This window comes from Sinohyriopsis cumingii, chromosome 1, assembly GCF_028554795.1.
Source record: "Sinohyriopsis cumingii isolate HCF-2022 chromosome 1, ASM2855479v2, whole genome shotgun sequence".
In the NCBI taxonomy this organism is placed as follows: domain Eukaryota; kingdom Metazoa; phylum Mollusca; class Bivalvia; order Unionida; family Unionidae; genus Sinohyriopsis; species Sinohyriopsis cumingii.
In genome coordinates this window covers 118,262,738-118,280,912 of record NC_142961.1, presented here as the reverse complement: position 1 = coordinate 118,280,912, position 18,175 = coordinate 118,262,738, and the positions used below count along the sequence as shown (strand labels likewise).

The window sequence follows — 18,175 nt, the reverse complement described above, 5'->3', positions numbered from 1 at the left end:
AAACTCGCTGGATAACAGGCAACCATATCAACCGAGATCATAGCGTCGCGGTTGTATTCAGTGTTCCATAATCCACCGTGATAATACTCCAAACAACTGGATTGTACATCCGGCAGAAATTCCTTGCGCGTTGGTCTCCACGCATTTTTCCTTGCTGCAACATGAGCTACAACCGATGGAATCGTAAAACAATTTGTTAGCAGTTGTTCATCATGCTCCTCAAATTCCATGGCGGTTTTTTTCATCCTGTTGTGAAATGCTTCAGTGCGATATAATTCGCCGTTTGGTCTTACAAACTGATCAAAGGTATCCGCATCGTTTTCAGCGCTGCGAAGTAACCACACTGATACAGGGTCGTTTTTACACAAGTAGGCAATAGCATCAAATAGTTTCCTCTCCGCGAGAAAACCATCCTTGGAGAATTGTTCTCCCAGGAATTCTTCGGGTATATACTTTACTGTTCTATCCCGTGGAAATATTGTGATCACGGGCGTCCATGCGTGTTCGTTATGATCAATAATTTTGATTGGGGCTCCCTTCGATTTATACTTCGATTCGTATAATACTTCACCGGTTATCGTTGTAACGGTTATTGGAAATCTCAACGACGTTTCTAATCTCGCTATGTCGCTGATGGTTGCTCCACGCTCTTTTACGGTTAGTTCCCACTGGTTGATTTTGCTACGTCGTAAATCAGTCAATTTGTTTCCTCGACATGCATTTGTAAAATGCTCTATTATTCGTTCTGCTACACAATTTATCCCAGTTGACTGTTTCATCGGTTTCAGTTTTCCGATATCAGGTTTCTTATTTAACGGGTATATTCCATAAACAACTGCTGTTTCAGGATACGCTCGTTCATAGTATGGTCTGTCAATTCCGGTTAACAACCCCGGCTTGGAGTCGCGGCTGACAGTGACTGTTTTCTTGTCGCTGAAAACTGGTTCAAATTTATCACGTATGATCCAATCGCCTGATTCCACCCGGACAATGAATTTTACTCTGAAGAAATACCTTTTACCGTCAAGTTGTGATATTATCATTGCTGCGCGGTTGTCGTTCATGGTAGCATCAACAACACCATCAATTCGAAATGTTGACCAACTATGAGATGCACCATCACGTTTGAATTCATTGATACAATCGCGTATTTTATTCAACAGGGTTTTATCGTTTATTAACGCTTTTGGTGTGTCCTTGAGGACTCTATCGAGATTGAACTTAATATTTTTCCAGGGCTTAATTGCTGCTAATCTCTCAAACTCATCCATATAATTAAAACAAGTATTTAAATGAAAGAATATAGTATAATGAATCACTGCAAATGGTTGATGATTGGGTCGACAACCCCGTGCAATAAATCATGTAGAGGCGAATTCTGCGGGTATCATTTACAAAGCGTTCGCAATGGTTCTCTTGGCCCCCTCCCGTGCTTGGTTTGTCACGTTGGTGTAAGAGGAAAATCGCAGTTGTGTATTAATTGTGGCGGAAAGCGATACAGGGAACTAAAACGATATTACGATAAACGAATAAAAAACGCCGTCATTGACCCCACCGCTGACTTCGTCATCAAAACCCCCCAAGACTACGTTGAAAGATTCATAATTAAACCAAATAATAAATTAGACAAGTAGTATTATTATACAAATGGACCAAGAATTTCAGCCGCACCCCCTGCTCGTCAATTACGAGGCATCTCGCGACGGTATTGTTAGAAACCGCAGACTGAAGAAGCCGGTTGGATGGAAAAACAATCACGGGTATTTAATGTTTACTGCTGGAGGGAAAAAATATCTCTGTCACAGAATCATCTATGAATGTTTCCACGGATTGATCAAAGATAGTCTCGTTATTGATCACATTGATTCTAATTATCAAAATAACAGACTGTGTAATCTGCAAGCCATCTCTCAGAGTGAAAATAGTAAAAAAGGCCAAACTGGTAAATACTCAAAGAAAGCAAAACCCGTAAAGTCATTTGATACAACAACTCACGAGGAAAAAATATTTCAGTCGATGAATGAGGCAGGAAAATATTTTGACATTTGTATCGCCTCAATACAATTTGTTGCAGAACGAGTATATCAAACAGCGATCTCAAAAAAGACCGGACACAGAATTCGATTTTCATATATAACATCAAAGGGAGATAACTCGTTTTGTGATAGCGTCGCATGACAAGAGTTACGTCCCTTGAAGTCCAATTAATGTTGCGTCCCTTGAAGTCCAATTAATGTTGCGATTAATTAATCATTTTACGATGAAAACTAATGAAATACACGCTATTATCTAACAGCTGTATTCTTTTTTTTAATGTTTTATTCAAATATTTGGTTTCATTTAAATGCCGTGAAACACCATTAATAAGTATTTAAGGATTTAACGATTCAAGGGAATTCAAATTAACACACACCTTGTGACTGACGCCGCTGTATTAGTCACTTTATATATAAGATGACTCGTTATAAGCCTGGGGCTTTCGAAAGCCAATTCAACTAATCAAAACTAACCCACGCTCTTGACCCGGGCGTGTGGTTGTCTTTTGTTCACAATCATGCAACCGGGTTAATTTAATTGGGTTGCTTTTGATTGGTTGAATTGGCCGTAGAGTTCCGCCCCGCCGTTTTATGTTTGTGCTGTCTTGTGCCGTCCCATCATCCATCAATCATTTCATTGTAAATATATTCATCCTTAATTAAGTACATGTAGTGATGTCCCCCAAGCATATCTTCTGGGCGGTCTACGATGACGTTTGTCACCCTAGGCCTCCCTCCCGGAGATGTATGCTTTGGGGTTCCCTTGGGTTCAGATGGATGCGAAGATGTGAATGTCCTTAATTAAGTATATGTATATGCCTGTAATCTGCCACAACACTCGAGTGGAGATCTACGGCATTGTACTGTCCATGTATGCCTGCAATCTGCCACAACACTCGAGTGGAGATCTACGGCATTGTACTGTCCATACAAAAAACGGGGTCAAAAATGGTCCCAATAATTTTATTAAAATTTTTGATATTAGAAATAAGATGTTTTATAAGAATAATGAATATCGAAGACATCAATAATATATTAACTGAGATTTCAAAATTAAAAAATCAAGGAATTGAATTATCTGATGGTCTCGACAGTGAAAAAATATTATCCGATTATGAGATTATTAACGAACAGTCGAAACGGGGGCGTTTTACCCTGGCCCGCGAGTATTTTTTTATAAAACGATTACAACATACGATTAATGAGAACCTGTACCACAATGACGCAAATGCATTCATTGGACTATTTACTGCCGTTGAAATAATACGAAAAAAACTCGGACGTGTTTATGAACGACGCCGGGAGATTTCTAGTAAGATCAAAAACATTAGAAGGATTATAGACGAAAACTCCGTGGAGCCCCCGATGGTACACTCGGCGGAAAATTAGAAATTTGCGGAGTAATTTGCAATAATGGTAGGTGAATCACTTACTACTCGGCTAGCCAGAGAGCGACTAGCAGCGCTTAGAAAGTTTATACCGTTACGAGACAGAGTGAGAGAGAAACTTCAAACGCGACAACAAATGCAAACTGATTTTGCTGTTGGAAGTGAACAGTTATTTGCCCCGGTAACTAAAGCGACTAAGGATGTTACGGCGGCAACTGTACCCGTTCTTGGTGCGCTTGAAAAGATAGCGGCAGAGACAAAACAAACAAAAAGGTCTTTAGAAACACTCCCTGCAAAAATAGCGGCTGCTACAACACGGAGGCCACCACCACTCGCTATAACCGAACCACAAGAACCTTATGTTACAATGGCCGACGAAGAAGAACTAGGTGCTACTGCGAAAGAACCAGAAGAAGAAATACCCGAAGAAACACCAGAAGAAGAAATACCGGAAGAAAAAGAGGGGAATATACCCCGTATTGTACTCAAGAAGAGCACAATAGATCAAATTAGAGGCTTCAGCAACAGGGAAGAATTAATTAATTTTACTGCCAACAATTTTGCTAAGAACATACGAGATAAGAAGCATATCAATAGCGGTTACGAGAAAAATATAAAGTCGTTAAAGGACTGGGCAAGAATAGTGTATTTAGCAAGTAAACATAAAGATGCATTACCACATCATAGTAAATCCGATTACGACGCATTCCACAAGGAAGTTAAGATTATAACACCAAGAAAAGGAAAAGGATACTCTGTTGGTAAAGAATCCTATGGCGTTACCTGTCCTAATAGTGTTCTCAGTGATATATCACGGCTGGAAGTACTAATCGGAGGAAAACGAGCCGGAAATAACTCTACGGAAATAATCAATGAGGCCGCTGATATTTGCAAGCGTTTATTTGCAGGCGGTATTATGGACATTAATGCATATCGAACGCTCATAGACGAGCTCGTGGATGATTAATTGGAAAACTGGTGTTTTTAATAAGGATGATCATACACTACAACCATGATAAACCAGTACTCGTCTACGTGGTAAACTCGCGATTGCCTGTTTACCGCGCGTACTATGGAGATGGTCTCGGTAGCACCATTGCGGGGTTATTTACAAGAATGGCTCCAAAAGTAGCGCCGTTAGCCAAACAATTAGGAATGAAGGCTATTGATGTTATTCGTGATAAGGGTATTAGTGCTATTGGAGATGTTGCCGGAAAGGCGCTTTCAGCCGCGCGGGACAAACTAATGTCGCTGGTGAAATCCAAGAGATTTTCAAGAAAAAAACAGATGCCATCAACGACAGTGATGCCTGCGAATGTCAGTAAAGTAATAAATAACGCCGTGGAAGAAAAACTAGAGTCGTTGGCGGCGACGACTCCGTCGTTGGCGACTTCGCCATCCCCTGATGCGGCAACCAACGCGCTCATGAACGCGATAGCGGGGAGTGGTTTAAATTCAAAGAATTTACGACGAAAAAATCGCAATTGAAAACATCAACATGATAAATAATAGAATGTTTGCGCGTACCGCTGATCCCGCGTTTGATATGGATGCCCCAGTGCGCAGGGATGATTCTGTCCGTGATTATCAATTTTATTCTTATTATGCAGCGCAACCTGACCTACGATCGCGAATTGAACTTCAGGTCCAAGATACCAGTAAATACTTTCTGCCGTGTGAAGCGTTTATCGAAATTGAGGGAGAACTCGTGACAAATGCCGCCGATAATGCACCATACGCAGATGACCATCGTGTTCGAGTTGGCTTCGTCAACAACGGTATCATGGCGTTATTTGAGAGCGCCAGATATCTTATTGACGGGCGAGAAATTGAATCAATAGAACGCGAGGTTGATGTTGCAACGACGATAATTGGGTTAGCGAGATATTCGGATGATTATACAAGATCGGCGGGCCCATCTATAATGTTCGCAAAGGACTCCACCGATAACGCTGATCATATTCAGTACATTAACGTGCTGGTGGAAAGAGATACTTCAGTTCCTAATCAAGCTGAAGCAGCCAACCCAGACCGCAGAACAAGACCGGGTGCTGAGTTCACTGTTACAAAAAGTCTTAACGATAATTTTAATCTAGGGTTTGCAACACGAATAGGAATGTTGCAAGGACCACGCCGAAAGTTTTCATGCGCGATTCCACTCCATCACATATTTGGATTCTGCAGAAATGTTAGAAAAGTTGTCTATGGGGCTAAGCATACAATCGCGCTGACGCGAAGGGGCGATGATAACAATGCAATATGGCATGCTACTGGCGTCGCTGCCGGTAAAGTCATTTTAACTAAAATGGCATTGTGGATGCCGGTGCTGACTCCATCAGTTACCACGGAAGCACGATTGTTAGCATTTATGGAACAGGGAGGGAAATCGTTGTTGAGTTGGCTAGCGGTAACAACTGATGCTAAAGAGGATAACGTCGCCGATACGTTTACATGGCACCTAGCATCAAAACAGGGTGTTTCAGCCCCGCGTCATATATTCATAGCGCTACAGAATAGGGAACGATTGGGTAATCAAGAACGCAGCCATATGATATTTGATCGATTAGGAGTCATGGAGGTTTCGCTGAGAATAAACGGACAACAGGAACCATCCGAGGATATACAGCTTAATTACGGTGACAACCATGTCGCACGTGTGTATCATCGATTGCTGTCATATATGGGTCGTGATCAAAACGTCGACACTGGTTTGCAAATATCACAACTTGATTTTAAAAACCTGTATCCGATTTATTACTTTTCGTTGGAACATCTTGATTTAACGAGACAATCCGTCGTTGATATACACTTCCGAGCTCGTATAGCCCCAGCTGGTGTTAATTACAGAGCGGTCGCTGTCATTCTCAGCGATAAATCAATGCTGCTAGAAGGTGTTGGTGGACGAATGAGAATCGTTGATGCGCCAGTGGAAAACATGTAATTGAAAGCACAAAACGCGTTTACAATAAAATGTCGTATAGTGTCGTCAGTGTAGAGTTGACTGATGGTCAAGTCAAGAAATTACGATCAAAGTCGGCTAAACAATGCGGGATCACAATAACGCTGAAGCCGTCACAGATGGCGGGTGGTAATCATAAGATATCGTTGACGGCGCGTCAAATAAAACATTTCAATGATGCGATGAAGAATAAAAAGGGTGTTCAAATAGATTTTTCAGCCGCAGCAATTAAAAACATGGAAAAGACCGGTGGGATATTTCCGCTGTTAGCTGCGATTCCGGCATTGATTGCCGCGGCCGCACCAGCAGTGGCTAAGGCGGCGGCGTTAGGAGCCGTTGGTACCGCGGCGGGGATGGCATTGAAGAAGGCAACCGGGAAAGGCTACAAAAAAAAACGACCCGTGCCCGGAAAGGGTCTAAGACTACCGGGAACCCCGTATTCATGGTACTCGGGAAAGGGTCTAAGACTACCGGGAACCGTTTAATGACTCCCATGTCTAATTTTGATTTAATAGACGCCGCAAACGCGCTAGCGATAAAAAACTTCAGAGGTGTTTTTATGAGGGATCAATTACCGGCGGCACCAAGGAATATTGAAACCGGCATAATTAACCTCGATGGGTCCTCCGGAGCGGGAACTCATTGGGTTGCATACGCGATTGATCCGCGTGCGATCGTCTATTTTGATTCATACGGGTTAGCTCCGCCGAAAGAGTTCATGCGGTATATCCGGGCGTGTTCAGCCCCGGCGTGTTCAGCCCGGGTTTTTTATTCCACGCTGCCAACACAGCGATTAAGTGACCCACCGATATGTGGCCGTGAGGTATTGAACGTACTTGCGGCGATTTCATCATCGCGGAAACCACCTCATGTGGTTGTAAACGAATACACTAGTGGGGTCGTAGAAGCTCAACGGATTTTAGAGAATAACATTTACAATAATAATGATTGATATCTGGGGGCGACCGGTTTCGGCGCTGAAAGAATCCACGGAAACAGCCGCCGCCGACATAAAAAAACTAATTGAGGATGAAATCGCTGATATGTTGAATCTAACAAGTGTTGACCCGGGCGAAATAGTTGTATTTCAAGACCGCCAGGGTAAATTGAAATCCGGTAATGTGTCACTGAATGACGTTTTAATACGACAGCGTGATGCCGCCGAGGACACTATCGCGCTGTATAACAGCGACGGACGACTCAAACCGGGTGAATCCATCTTGACGATAAATGGAAAAATAAGTACACTTGGCGACAATTATATAACCATGTCAAATTCGTTAAAAGGTTTACGTAGTGAAATTAAATCGTATGAAGAACGGATCGTGTTGACGCTAACGCATTTCGACGATGTGCGACACATTGTCGATAGTTTTTTTCGGGGGCCCCCGACGGCAACCGAACCGAATTTTATAATAATAACAAATGCTATTTCGGATCTTATGACGCTGCCGGGCCAATTTACCTCGTTACGAAAAAATGTTAACAGGATCGATGACAACTTTGATAAATTCTTTGGTAAAAAAAATACCAAGCCGGATGAGATCACAATAACTATAAATGATATCACTGCGTATAGACAGGAAATAGAAACAATCAAAACTAATGTTGCAACGAACAAAAAGAGTGTAGACTCGCATGAACGGGAAATAGAAACAATCGGCGCTAATGTTGCAACGATCATAAATAATGTAGACTCGCATGGACGGAAAATAGAAACAATCAAAACTGATGTTACAACGATCATAAATAATATGGACGCACATACACAGGAAATAGGAACAATCAAAACTGATATTGAAGCGAACAAAAAGAGTGTGGACGCGCATACACAGGAAATAGGAACAATCAAAACTGATGTTGAAGCGAACAAAAAAAATGTAGACGCGTATTGGCGGGGAATAGGAATAATCAAAACTGATGTTGCAGCGAACAAAAAAAGCATAGACGTGCATACATATGAAATAGGAACAATCAAACTTGATGTTGCAGCGAACAAAAAAAGTATGACCGAGAATACACGGGAAATAGAAACAATCAAAACTAATGTTGTAACGATCATAAATAATGTAGACGCGCATGGACAGAGAATAGAAACAATTAACACTAATGCTATAGCGAGCAAAAAAAGTATAGACGTGCATGAAGGGGAAATAGAAGTACTCAAAATTAATGTTATAGCGAACAAAAAAAGTATAGACACGCATATACAGGAAATAAATACACTCATTACTAGGGTTGCAGCGAACAAAAAAGATGTGGACACGCATATACAGGAAATAGGAACGATTAAAACTGATGTTGAAGCGATTAAAGACGGACTACCGAGAGTAGCAGAGCAATTCGAAAAAATAAAAATCCCTCATGAGAACATCATCAACACAGTATACACAATTCGGCATGGATCATTCGATTGGACTCCTACACAGAATACAGTAAATATTACTGCAACTGTTAAGGGTATTTATCGATTGACACTGGTTTCAATGATGCAGTTTAATATATTATCGTCGAGTTCATCCGGGTTTAACAATACAATATCAACAATTATAGACAGGAACGCAACTGAACAGTTTACAATTTATGCCGTTGATAGAAATCTAGCCCGGGCAAACATTACATGGTATGTGGAATTTGCAGCGAATCTAAGTAATTAAAAACACTAGCTCTTTTAAAATAAAAATGACCACCAAGGAAATTGAATCAGAGGTATCACCGACGTCACATCAATATCGATTCGATACCGCAAAAGAATTTTCCGCGAACTTGAAAACGCTTTCCGAACAATACCGTGCAAAAATAAAAAAATACCGCAGAAAAATAACCGCCATCGACGCGGTCGTGTACTCGGTATCGGGTATAGTAGCTGGCGCCGGTGTTATTTTATCCACGGTGACCACGATAGCCCCGATCGCTGTTCCAATCGCTGTCTCCGCAATGACAACAGTTGCTGGAGTTGCCAACGCAATCACTAGGAAGATATCATCGTGTTTTCAGAAAAAACTCAACGAGTATACAGTAAAACATCAAATAGTATCCGACGCATACTCGAAATTATCCGGGTTGATCTCGTTATCGATTGATAATTTGTTCGTATCCGATGTTGAATTCTCCACGATGGTCCAGTTATATAGCTCCGCGATGTCAAAAATCGAAGATTTTCAACTGGAAGCCGAAACCACCTGGTTGTTAAAATTAGACACTAAAAACAACGAATAATAATAATGTCGCTGAACCCCGAAGGGTCTCAATTACTTCAGCGGATCGCGGAGAATACCACTCCGGTACAAACAAATATGATATCGATAACATCAACGAAACCCGAATTCAGTGTAAACTTTCCATCACCGGTTCCAGTAAAGGAAATAGCGCTGGCAAAATTGCGAGTATATCACAGTTGGCCTAATATCCGAGCGGACGCATTTAACGGACAACAACCTAATAACTCGCTGGTTTTTGCACGGAAAAATAAACCCGATGGGACCCCAGACTGGGAGGAGGTTACAATACCAACTGGGTCATACCAAATAGAGCAAATCAATAAAGAATTTCAACGCAGAATAAAATCGATCACAGGAAAGGAATCAAAAATCGCTATTACGGTTCATGAACCGACGTTATCGTCGACGATTGAAATAAGCACACCGGGGTATATGGTTGATATTTATAACAGTTCAATAAGAACCATACTAGGATGGCCTGAGAATCCACCCGCGGACGCCCCCCCATCAACTGTCCTCAGACACGATAACGGAGATGATGGCAGGCATATTGCTCCATACAACGTAAATATTGCATCGGTGATAGCGATTAATCTAGTGTGTGATGCTATCGAAGGAAGTTACCAGGTGGATACCAAGCAATCAAATCAGGCTCAACAGGGATATATCCTTTATTCGTTTTCACCAACAGCCCCTCCGGGATTTTTAATCGTTGAGAGTCCGATTAATCCGGTCTATATGCGATGCCATGATCGGTTTTTAACGAGAATTAATTTTAGACTTACCGATCAGTCAAATAACCTAATTGATCTACAAGAGGAGGAGTTAGTGATCACTCTGTTTGTAAGATCATTGTAAATAACCACTTAGCAGCAGAGGGGGCGATGACATCGACGCGGTCGTCGACGTGCTTACCGGACGCTGACGACGCTGGGGATCGACGCGCAGAAGGTGTTAATTAAACCAAATGACGACGCGCCGATCCCCCAACGACGTCGTCGTTTTTTTTTTTACCAGGCGCCGACGACACTAGATCGTTGAGTGCAGAAAGTAATAATTAAGCAAAATAACGATTGGACAAAATGTCCGATTCGCCCCCTCTGCTGCTCCTGCATCTGAGGTGGATGCTCTAACCACAAGGCCACCGGAGCGGTCATACCACAAATGGAGTGATACAGAACATGTATCAAAGAGTTAGCAAGCAATACAACATATCTCCTAAGAACAGAGTGATAAGCATAATGTATCATACAGTTAGCAAGCAGTACAATACGTACCACAAGAATGGAGTGATACACAGTATGTATCATATAGACAGAAAGCAATTCAATACATGCCACAAGAATGGAGTGACCATACAATACATCACACAATACAGATTTCTACATTGTTCAGCAGTTGTAGCATTTTTAAAGTCAGTGTTTTAGCTCTGAAAGTGTGTCGGAAGGTTACTACAGTAAAACCTGTTGTGAGAGACTGCCCCTTCTGCCAACAAAAAGTGGTCTCTCACAGACGGTTTGTACAAAAAGTGATTCTAAGGTCCAGTTTCAGAACAATTTTAAAAAGATAACCACAATCACTGTACATATATTATATTCTTTATTAATAGTTTTTGCTAAAATATTGTATGCATTCATCTAAAAACAAAATTATATAGTAATAAAGATATACTTCTATCATTAAACATGAAATCACATTTCTATTTGAACATCGTATTTTAGCATGTGAAATTGTTTCTGAATTACTTGTTTTCCTTTATAACAACCTAAATTTGTTTTACCGACATTTAAGCTGCCTTTTTATGAGTGGTCTGCTCTTTTTCACTTCTTTCAGTTACAATAATTATTTTCTCTAGCCTTAAAATTTGTCTCTTTTCAGTTGGAGGTTCAACGATTGTTATTAAGGTTCTAGGTGTTAACATTAACAGTGCTCAGTTGTAATATCGAACGTAAAGACAGTTTTGACTGGGCTGTGGGAAAATGTGAAAAATCAATACATGTGTATTGTGTATCTAACAATTAATTAATAAAAAGAAACAATTATCTCATCCAGAAACAGAACCATTTACTCGGGGACTAGCTCTATGGATTATAGGGATTAACTATAGTATAAGCAAAGTGTGTAACTCGGTAGCACCAACTTGAATAGATGACAGCTTTGTGATTGGGATGCAATCACTTAACATTGGGGGTAAATACAACAAACATCACAAGTCTTGAACACTATCACTCAAATCCTGCAAATGGTTCTCTCTTGCTGGTTTTATAGACAATGACCTTATTCACATCCGGAAATACTGATTAACTCAAAGACAAACAATATACATGACCATTACATCAACTTTGCCACTTCAAAGGTAATTTGTGACATGTACATTAGCCTGGCTTACGGACTGCAGCATCTATCACCGGTAGCAACAATCCTTTTCTTATATATTCCTTTTATGCTTGTTTTTGACCAGAACAATTATTACTAATCAAGCGGTCATTATAACAATTGATTACATACAGATCAGTGGTCACCGTGTCTGTCTGTTCTTCCAATATGGTTGCTAATAGGGATGCTGGGTCCTACCATAAGGCCGGAAAGCAGGCTAAGTGTGGGAATAATTAGTCTGGTTCCCTGCTTTTTATGCACCCTGCATTGCTCACTCCTATACGAATGGTGGAGAATAATGCAGGGAGCATACGAAACAGGGAACCAGACTAGGAAATAAACTACATATATTTTAGTCTGGTTTAGGACAGAAACTATAAAACACTATAAGCATAGCTATTAAAAAATCAGACATCAGTAGCCAGGCTATTTTAAAAAACTTTTAGAACAGTATGAGCGGTCATTTTACAGGCCTGGGATTAAATAAAGGTCGGTGGAGTTTATCCTCATTTTTGCGATGCAGTCATTCATAGCAGTGTCGAAATGCATATTTTGCCAAGACATTGTGGTAGCTGGTTGCGTTCAGCAGGTGGTCATTCACAACAGAGCGTTTATATAATAAAATCGATTCGTGCATTACGATTGTGGTCAGAAATGACAGGTGGTTGCTCATAGCGGTTTTACTGTAGTAGTATTTGAATATATCAAGACCGTTTTGCAGAATTAGCATATTCAATTTATACCATGTTCTTGTAAATATTTAACCCCTTAAACCCAAAATATTTCATGACATGAGGTTTAAATACAGCTGAGAGGGGGTTAATGTTAGAGACTTCATCCACCGTTTTGGTTTCAGCAAAGCATTATGGGACTGGAATTTTTTTCTTCACATTAACGTTAAATTTACAAACTATCCTTTGTACCTGAATTTATAGCATAAAAATATATATGTTCAATATATGATCCAATTATCATTTTAGATAACCATATTTGACTAAAGATTGATTTTTGTTGTTGTTGTTGTGGATTTTAATGCCATTTTTCAACATATGCATGGTGGCCAGTATTAATGGTGGAGGAATAACCCCGGAAAACCCTGGGAAGAACCACCGACCCACAAGAAGCTACTGGCAAGCTTTCTCACATACCCACATTGGCCGAATCCTAGACTCGAACCCACGCAGAGGTGAGATGACAGTGATCTGAAACAGACAGCAATTTAGACCAGTCGGCCACTAGAGGCCCTGACTGGTGGTTTCTCTTGGTGAATAGGAAAACCAGTCTGATACATGTGATTAATGTCAAGCATGATGGATGACAATGCACAATGGATCAGTACCAAAATCTCTAAAACTTTTATCAACCCTTTAGCTACCAGTACTGCATCTATGCATCATGTGTAAACAGCTCTTCAATGCCGCATATATATGATGCTGTTAATATTTATTTTGTCCTCACTGACACATGTATGCGTATAATCCAGCACTACTCAAAGTCCCAGTGCTGCATGGATGCATATGTTACTGCTATGATAACTGAATGTTGATTGGTTGAAAGTACTAAAGTGTACATATGTTCTGATTATCCTAACGAATGATAGAGGACTGTTTAATCAGCAGTTTGATACAAATATGGTTGGCTAAATTTGGACACACAGGAAGGGCTTCTTTGCACTTTAAAAAACGTGTAGTTGAGATAAACAAAGATGGATTCTGATTCAGTTAATCTAGTTCCCTGCTTTGTGGACTCCAGATTTGGCAGGGTAATATTAAACACCACTACGGGAACCAGACTAACCAAGAAATTAACAGGCAGTGATGTAATCCACAGATTTTTTTTCACGTACACGTGATGGTTGTTGAAACCAGTTGGAACAATCTTTTATATGTTGGACATTTTGAAAATAAATGATATTTAAACAGTATAACAAAAAACTTCATCAGAAAAAGCACGTTATTAAGTATTATTATTGACGTGATTGTAAAATGAGGATTCAGTCAATAAACAGCCCAGTTCCCTAACGCAGCTCCCTCCCACGGTTTTCTCAATGTCAAAGCAATTTTTATTTCAATATTTGGAGGTCCCTCGGTAACTCGCACCTCACTTATAGTGCGGTTATTGTTTGTGGACCCCATTGTGTGCAAGTTATCGAGAGAGAGGTGTATTTTTAATCTGGTATTAACTCACCAGTTTGGAGTCTATCTTAGCATCAAGTCGAGCATTCCGGATCAGGTTAACAATCCAGCGTTCAGCATCATCAGGTGTCATATTCAACTTCTGGGCCAACATACTACAAAGTATATAAAGCTTGTACAAATAACTAATCTACAAATGCAGTGCACTAAATGACAAGTCAAAGTGTCAATAATTGCAGCGGTCAAAGTCATGATAAGCTGTCCAAGATACTAATGCTTTGAAAAGTCACTATAAACTGTTCCAAATACAAATGCTTTGAAAAGTCACTATAAACCTTCCAAAATACTAATGCTTTGAAAAGTCACTATAAATTGTCCAAGAAACTAATTCTTTGATAAGTCACTATCAACTGTTCCAAAATACTAATGCTTTGGAAAGTCACTATAAAATTTCCAAATTACTAATGCTTTTAAAAGTCACTATAAATTGTCCAAAATACTAATTCTTTGATAAGTCACTAAAAGCTTTCCAAAATACTAATGCTTTGAAAAGTCACTATAAACTGTCCAAAATACTAATTCTTTGATAAGTCACTATAAACTTTCCAAAATACTAATGCTTTGAAAAGTCACTATAAACTGTCCAAGGTACTAATGCTTTGAAAAGTCACTATAAACTGTCCAACATACTAATGCTTTGAAAAGTCACTATAAACTGTCCAAGACACTAACGTTTTAACAAGTCACTATAAACTGTCCAAAATACTAATGCTTTGAAAAGTCACCATAAACTGTCCAAGAATGTTTTAACAAGTCACTATAAACTGTTCAAGATACCAATGCTTTCATAAGTCATGAAACTCCACACAATGTTTTAATATAATGAGCATAAAAGACACGAAAGTTGACGATTTCATAATAAAGCTTATGGTAATTATTAGTGTTGCAATTACAGTGACACCTGCCTCAATGGATGCTCCATACAATTGAGAGACGTCATAAAAGACAACACTTTTAAGCACTTTACAATGTACAGTAAAACCTGTCTTGAGAGACCACTGCTATGAGAGACCACCTGTCTTGAGGGACCAGGTTATCCATGCACAGATTTATTGACTATACAGTGTTATTACCTGTCATGAGAGACCATTTTGTTCTGGCAGAAGGGGTGGTCTTTCAAGACAAGTTCCACTGTATATGAACATAAAACTTCATTAGATTTTTTTAGCAACCCTCTTTTCACTACAATGTTATGCTTGCTAAGGCATGTAATAAAACTTTAGCAGATTACAGATGGGTTAATATAAAAATCATAAGCTGTATTTACACCCTGCCTAATAAAAACTGATATGTGCTTCCATGCCACACTACCTCAAAAGAGACAAAATGATGCACTAGCTCAAAAGAGACAAAATGATGTTGTGGTCATAATATTTTAACATGAAGTATTATCAGGCCAAACTTAACTTGAACCACTGCCAAAATGAGGGTAAAATTATAAGCACATCATGCATTACCATGAAGTAACATCCAACAATTCATGTTACATCTCTGGGACAGATACAGTGCCATTCATTATAATGCAGTTCTGTCTTCTATTATGCTAAAATTAAAAATTCACTGAATTGAAAATGTTATCATTTGACCACTATATAAATGACACCTGACCACAACGGTAAAATTGGTTTATGTAGTATTGTAACCACACAGCTGAATGTAAACCATCTCCCAAATTCTATATCATGTCGATGTTACCTCTTCCTACCCGAGTCTGATAAAAGTTCGTTCCAAAGATAAAATAATAATTAGTTAGTGTCCCAGTCCAAAAATTTCAATTGGAACTGAGCACGGTGAGCAAGAATGAAGATGACTGGGTTCAAACAGGCTCTGCATCTGACCTTGAATCAAGCTGACTAGGTTCAAACAGGCTGTGTATTTGACCACGAATCAAGCTGACTGGGTTCAAACAGGCTGTGTATATGACCATGAATCAAGCTGACTGCATTCAAACAGGCTCTGCATCTGACCTTGAATCAAGCTGACTGGATTCAAACAGGCTGTATATATGACCATGAATCAAGCTGACTGCATTCAAACAGGCTCTGCATCTGACCTTGAATCAAGCTGACTGGGTTCAAACAGGCTGTGTATTTGACCATGAATCAAGCTGACTGGGTTCAAACAGGCTGTGTATTTGACCATGAATCAAGCTGACTGGGTTCAAACAGGCTGCATATTTGACCATGAATCAAGCTGACTGGGTTCAAACAGGCTGTGTATTTGACAATGAATCAATCTGACTGGGTTCAAACAGGCTGTTTATATGACCATGAATCAAGCTGACTGGGTTCAAACAGGCTGTGTATTTAAGCATGGAGATTGAGAGATATATATAACTTTAACAATCCATGTAACCATGCAGCAAGTTACAAAATGCTAACATTTATGGATTTGCTTTGTGTTAAGTGTTTTTATTGTCTGGTGTTAAATGCTTTTTTAATTGCATAATTGTTATATATGTAGAAACAGACACACAAGTACCTGTGTTCTTCGTTTTCATTACCAATTCTAAAAATTAATTTAAGTAAAAAGACAATGAGACCTGCAAGTATACTAGGTAGGAAAATACATCAGACCAGGCATGTGCACAAAAAAGCCCAGAAGTTGAGAATACATGTTCAAAACTAAATAATCAAGAAACAGTCAAATTTGTCAATGCCAAACTAAGAGATCTGCAATAAATGAATCATCTCCTTAACATGATTGGACCTCATTTATATACTTGCAAGCTGGACCTAAATCAGACCAGAAATTGTTGTTGTTGGTGTTGTGGGGTTTAACGCCATTTTTCAGCACGCGATAGGCTATACATGGCGGCCAGTATTAATGGTGGAGGAAGAACCTGGGAAAACACCGGAAAGAACCACCGACCCACGAGAAGCTACTGGCAAGCCTTCTCACATACCCACATTGGCTGAATCCTAGACTCAAACTGCGGCAGACAGAGGTGAGATGGCACTGATCCGTAACGAAGAGCGCTTTAGACCACTTGGCCACTCGGGGCCCCCCAGACCAGAACTATGGTTTTAGAGTGGCAGGAAGCTCAGCCAATAAGATATAAGGTCATCTCATTAATTTTTGTGCATCGTATTACAGAATTCTTTAGATATCTTGATCTAATCCTATATGCCAAGTTTTATCAAATTCAGATAAGAGATATGTCCTCAGGAGTCAAAACAAGCTCAGCCAATTAGATGCAAGATCACTAATTCATATGCATGGATCTCACGAATTACTGAAATCATCTGAGATCTTGATAATATAAGCCCATATTCCAAGTTTAATCAAAACTGGATCTGTAATGATGCCTCCAGTGAGAGCTAAGATGCTATGATACAAATAGACACAAGTGGGCCTGAGATTGTCCATTTGGGTGACACCAATCAACAAGCTAAATGCAAATGCACTTGGCCTAGAAATAGAAATTATCATGATGCTTGCTAGCACTGAGATGTTTTTCTGTTTTTAGTACCCACATAACAGCTGCCATTCTTCTTAACAGCTTTCAGTTGAAATTTTTGCTGTTCGGCAGGTTTATGAAAGTTATCTTAAGGCCTTCTAGATAAGGTAGCCATGTTTGATGGCAGAAGGGATTCATATGCACAAATTTTAAAGACATTAATGCGAGGATCAATTCTGCTAAATTTTGGTCAAATTCTGTTTAACATTTTTTTGATAAGCAGTCATGTAAACTTGTTGATATATTTTTAGTAGCAGTGGCCCAAGCTATGGCAGATCAGACTAATTTGTACAAAACGTTTTTCCATGATAATAATGACAGCCCTATTTGACTGGAATCAGTTGTATAAAATAGAAGGTATTAATACAAGGATGCTTTCCGTCAAATTTGGTTAAATTCTGTTAGGCTGTTTGACATTTTTTTTATTGTCAGTAAGGACATGCTATATGATTGTGAATTAAGAATTTGTACAAACCCAAACGACCCTTAAATCATGCATGATTTAAGTGATTATGGAAAAGAAGTTGGTTCAAGATTTGT

The 18,175-nt window shown here is 39.6% G+C and overlaps 1 protein-coding gene across 1 annotated transcript in view; it reads right to left on the bottom strand.

The window, feature by feature from the left end:
* LOC149807728 (eukaryotic translation initiation factor 3 subunit E-like) overlaps nt 1-18,175 on the bottom strand; it is a 58,256-nt gene that overhangs the window by 9,154 nt on the left and 30,927 nt on the right. The window contains exon 11 of the mRNA XM_089969902.1: nt 14,168-14,270. Coding sequence (XP_089826028.1) covers nt 14,168-14,270 — 103 coding nt within the window. The remainder of the gene's footprint in view (nt 1-14,167; nt 14,271-18,175) is intronic.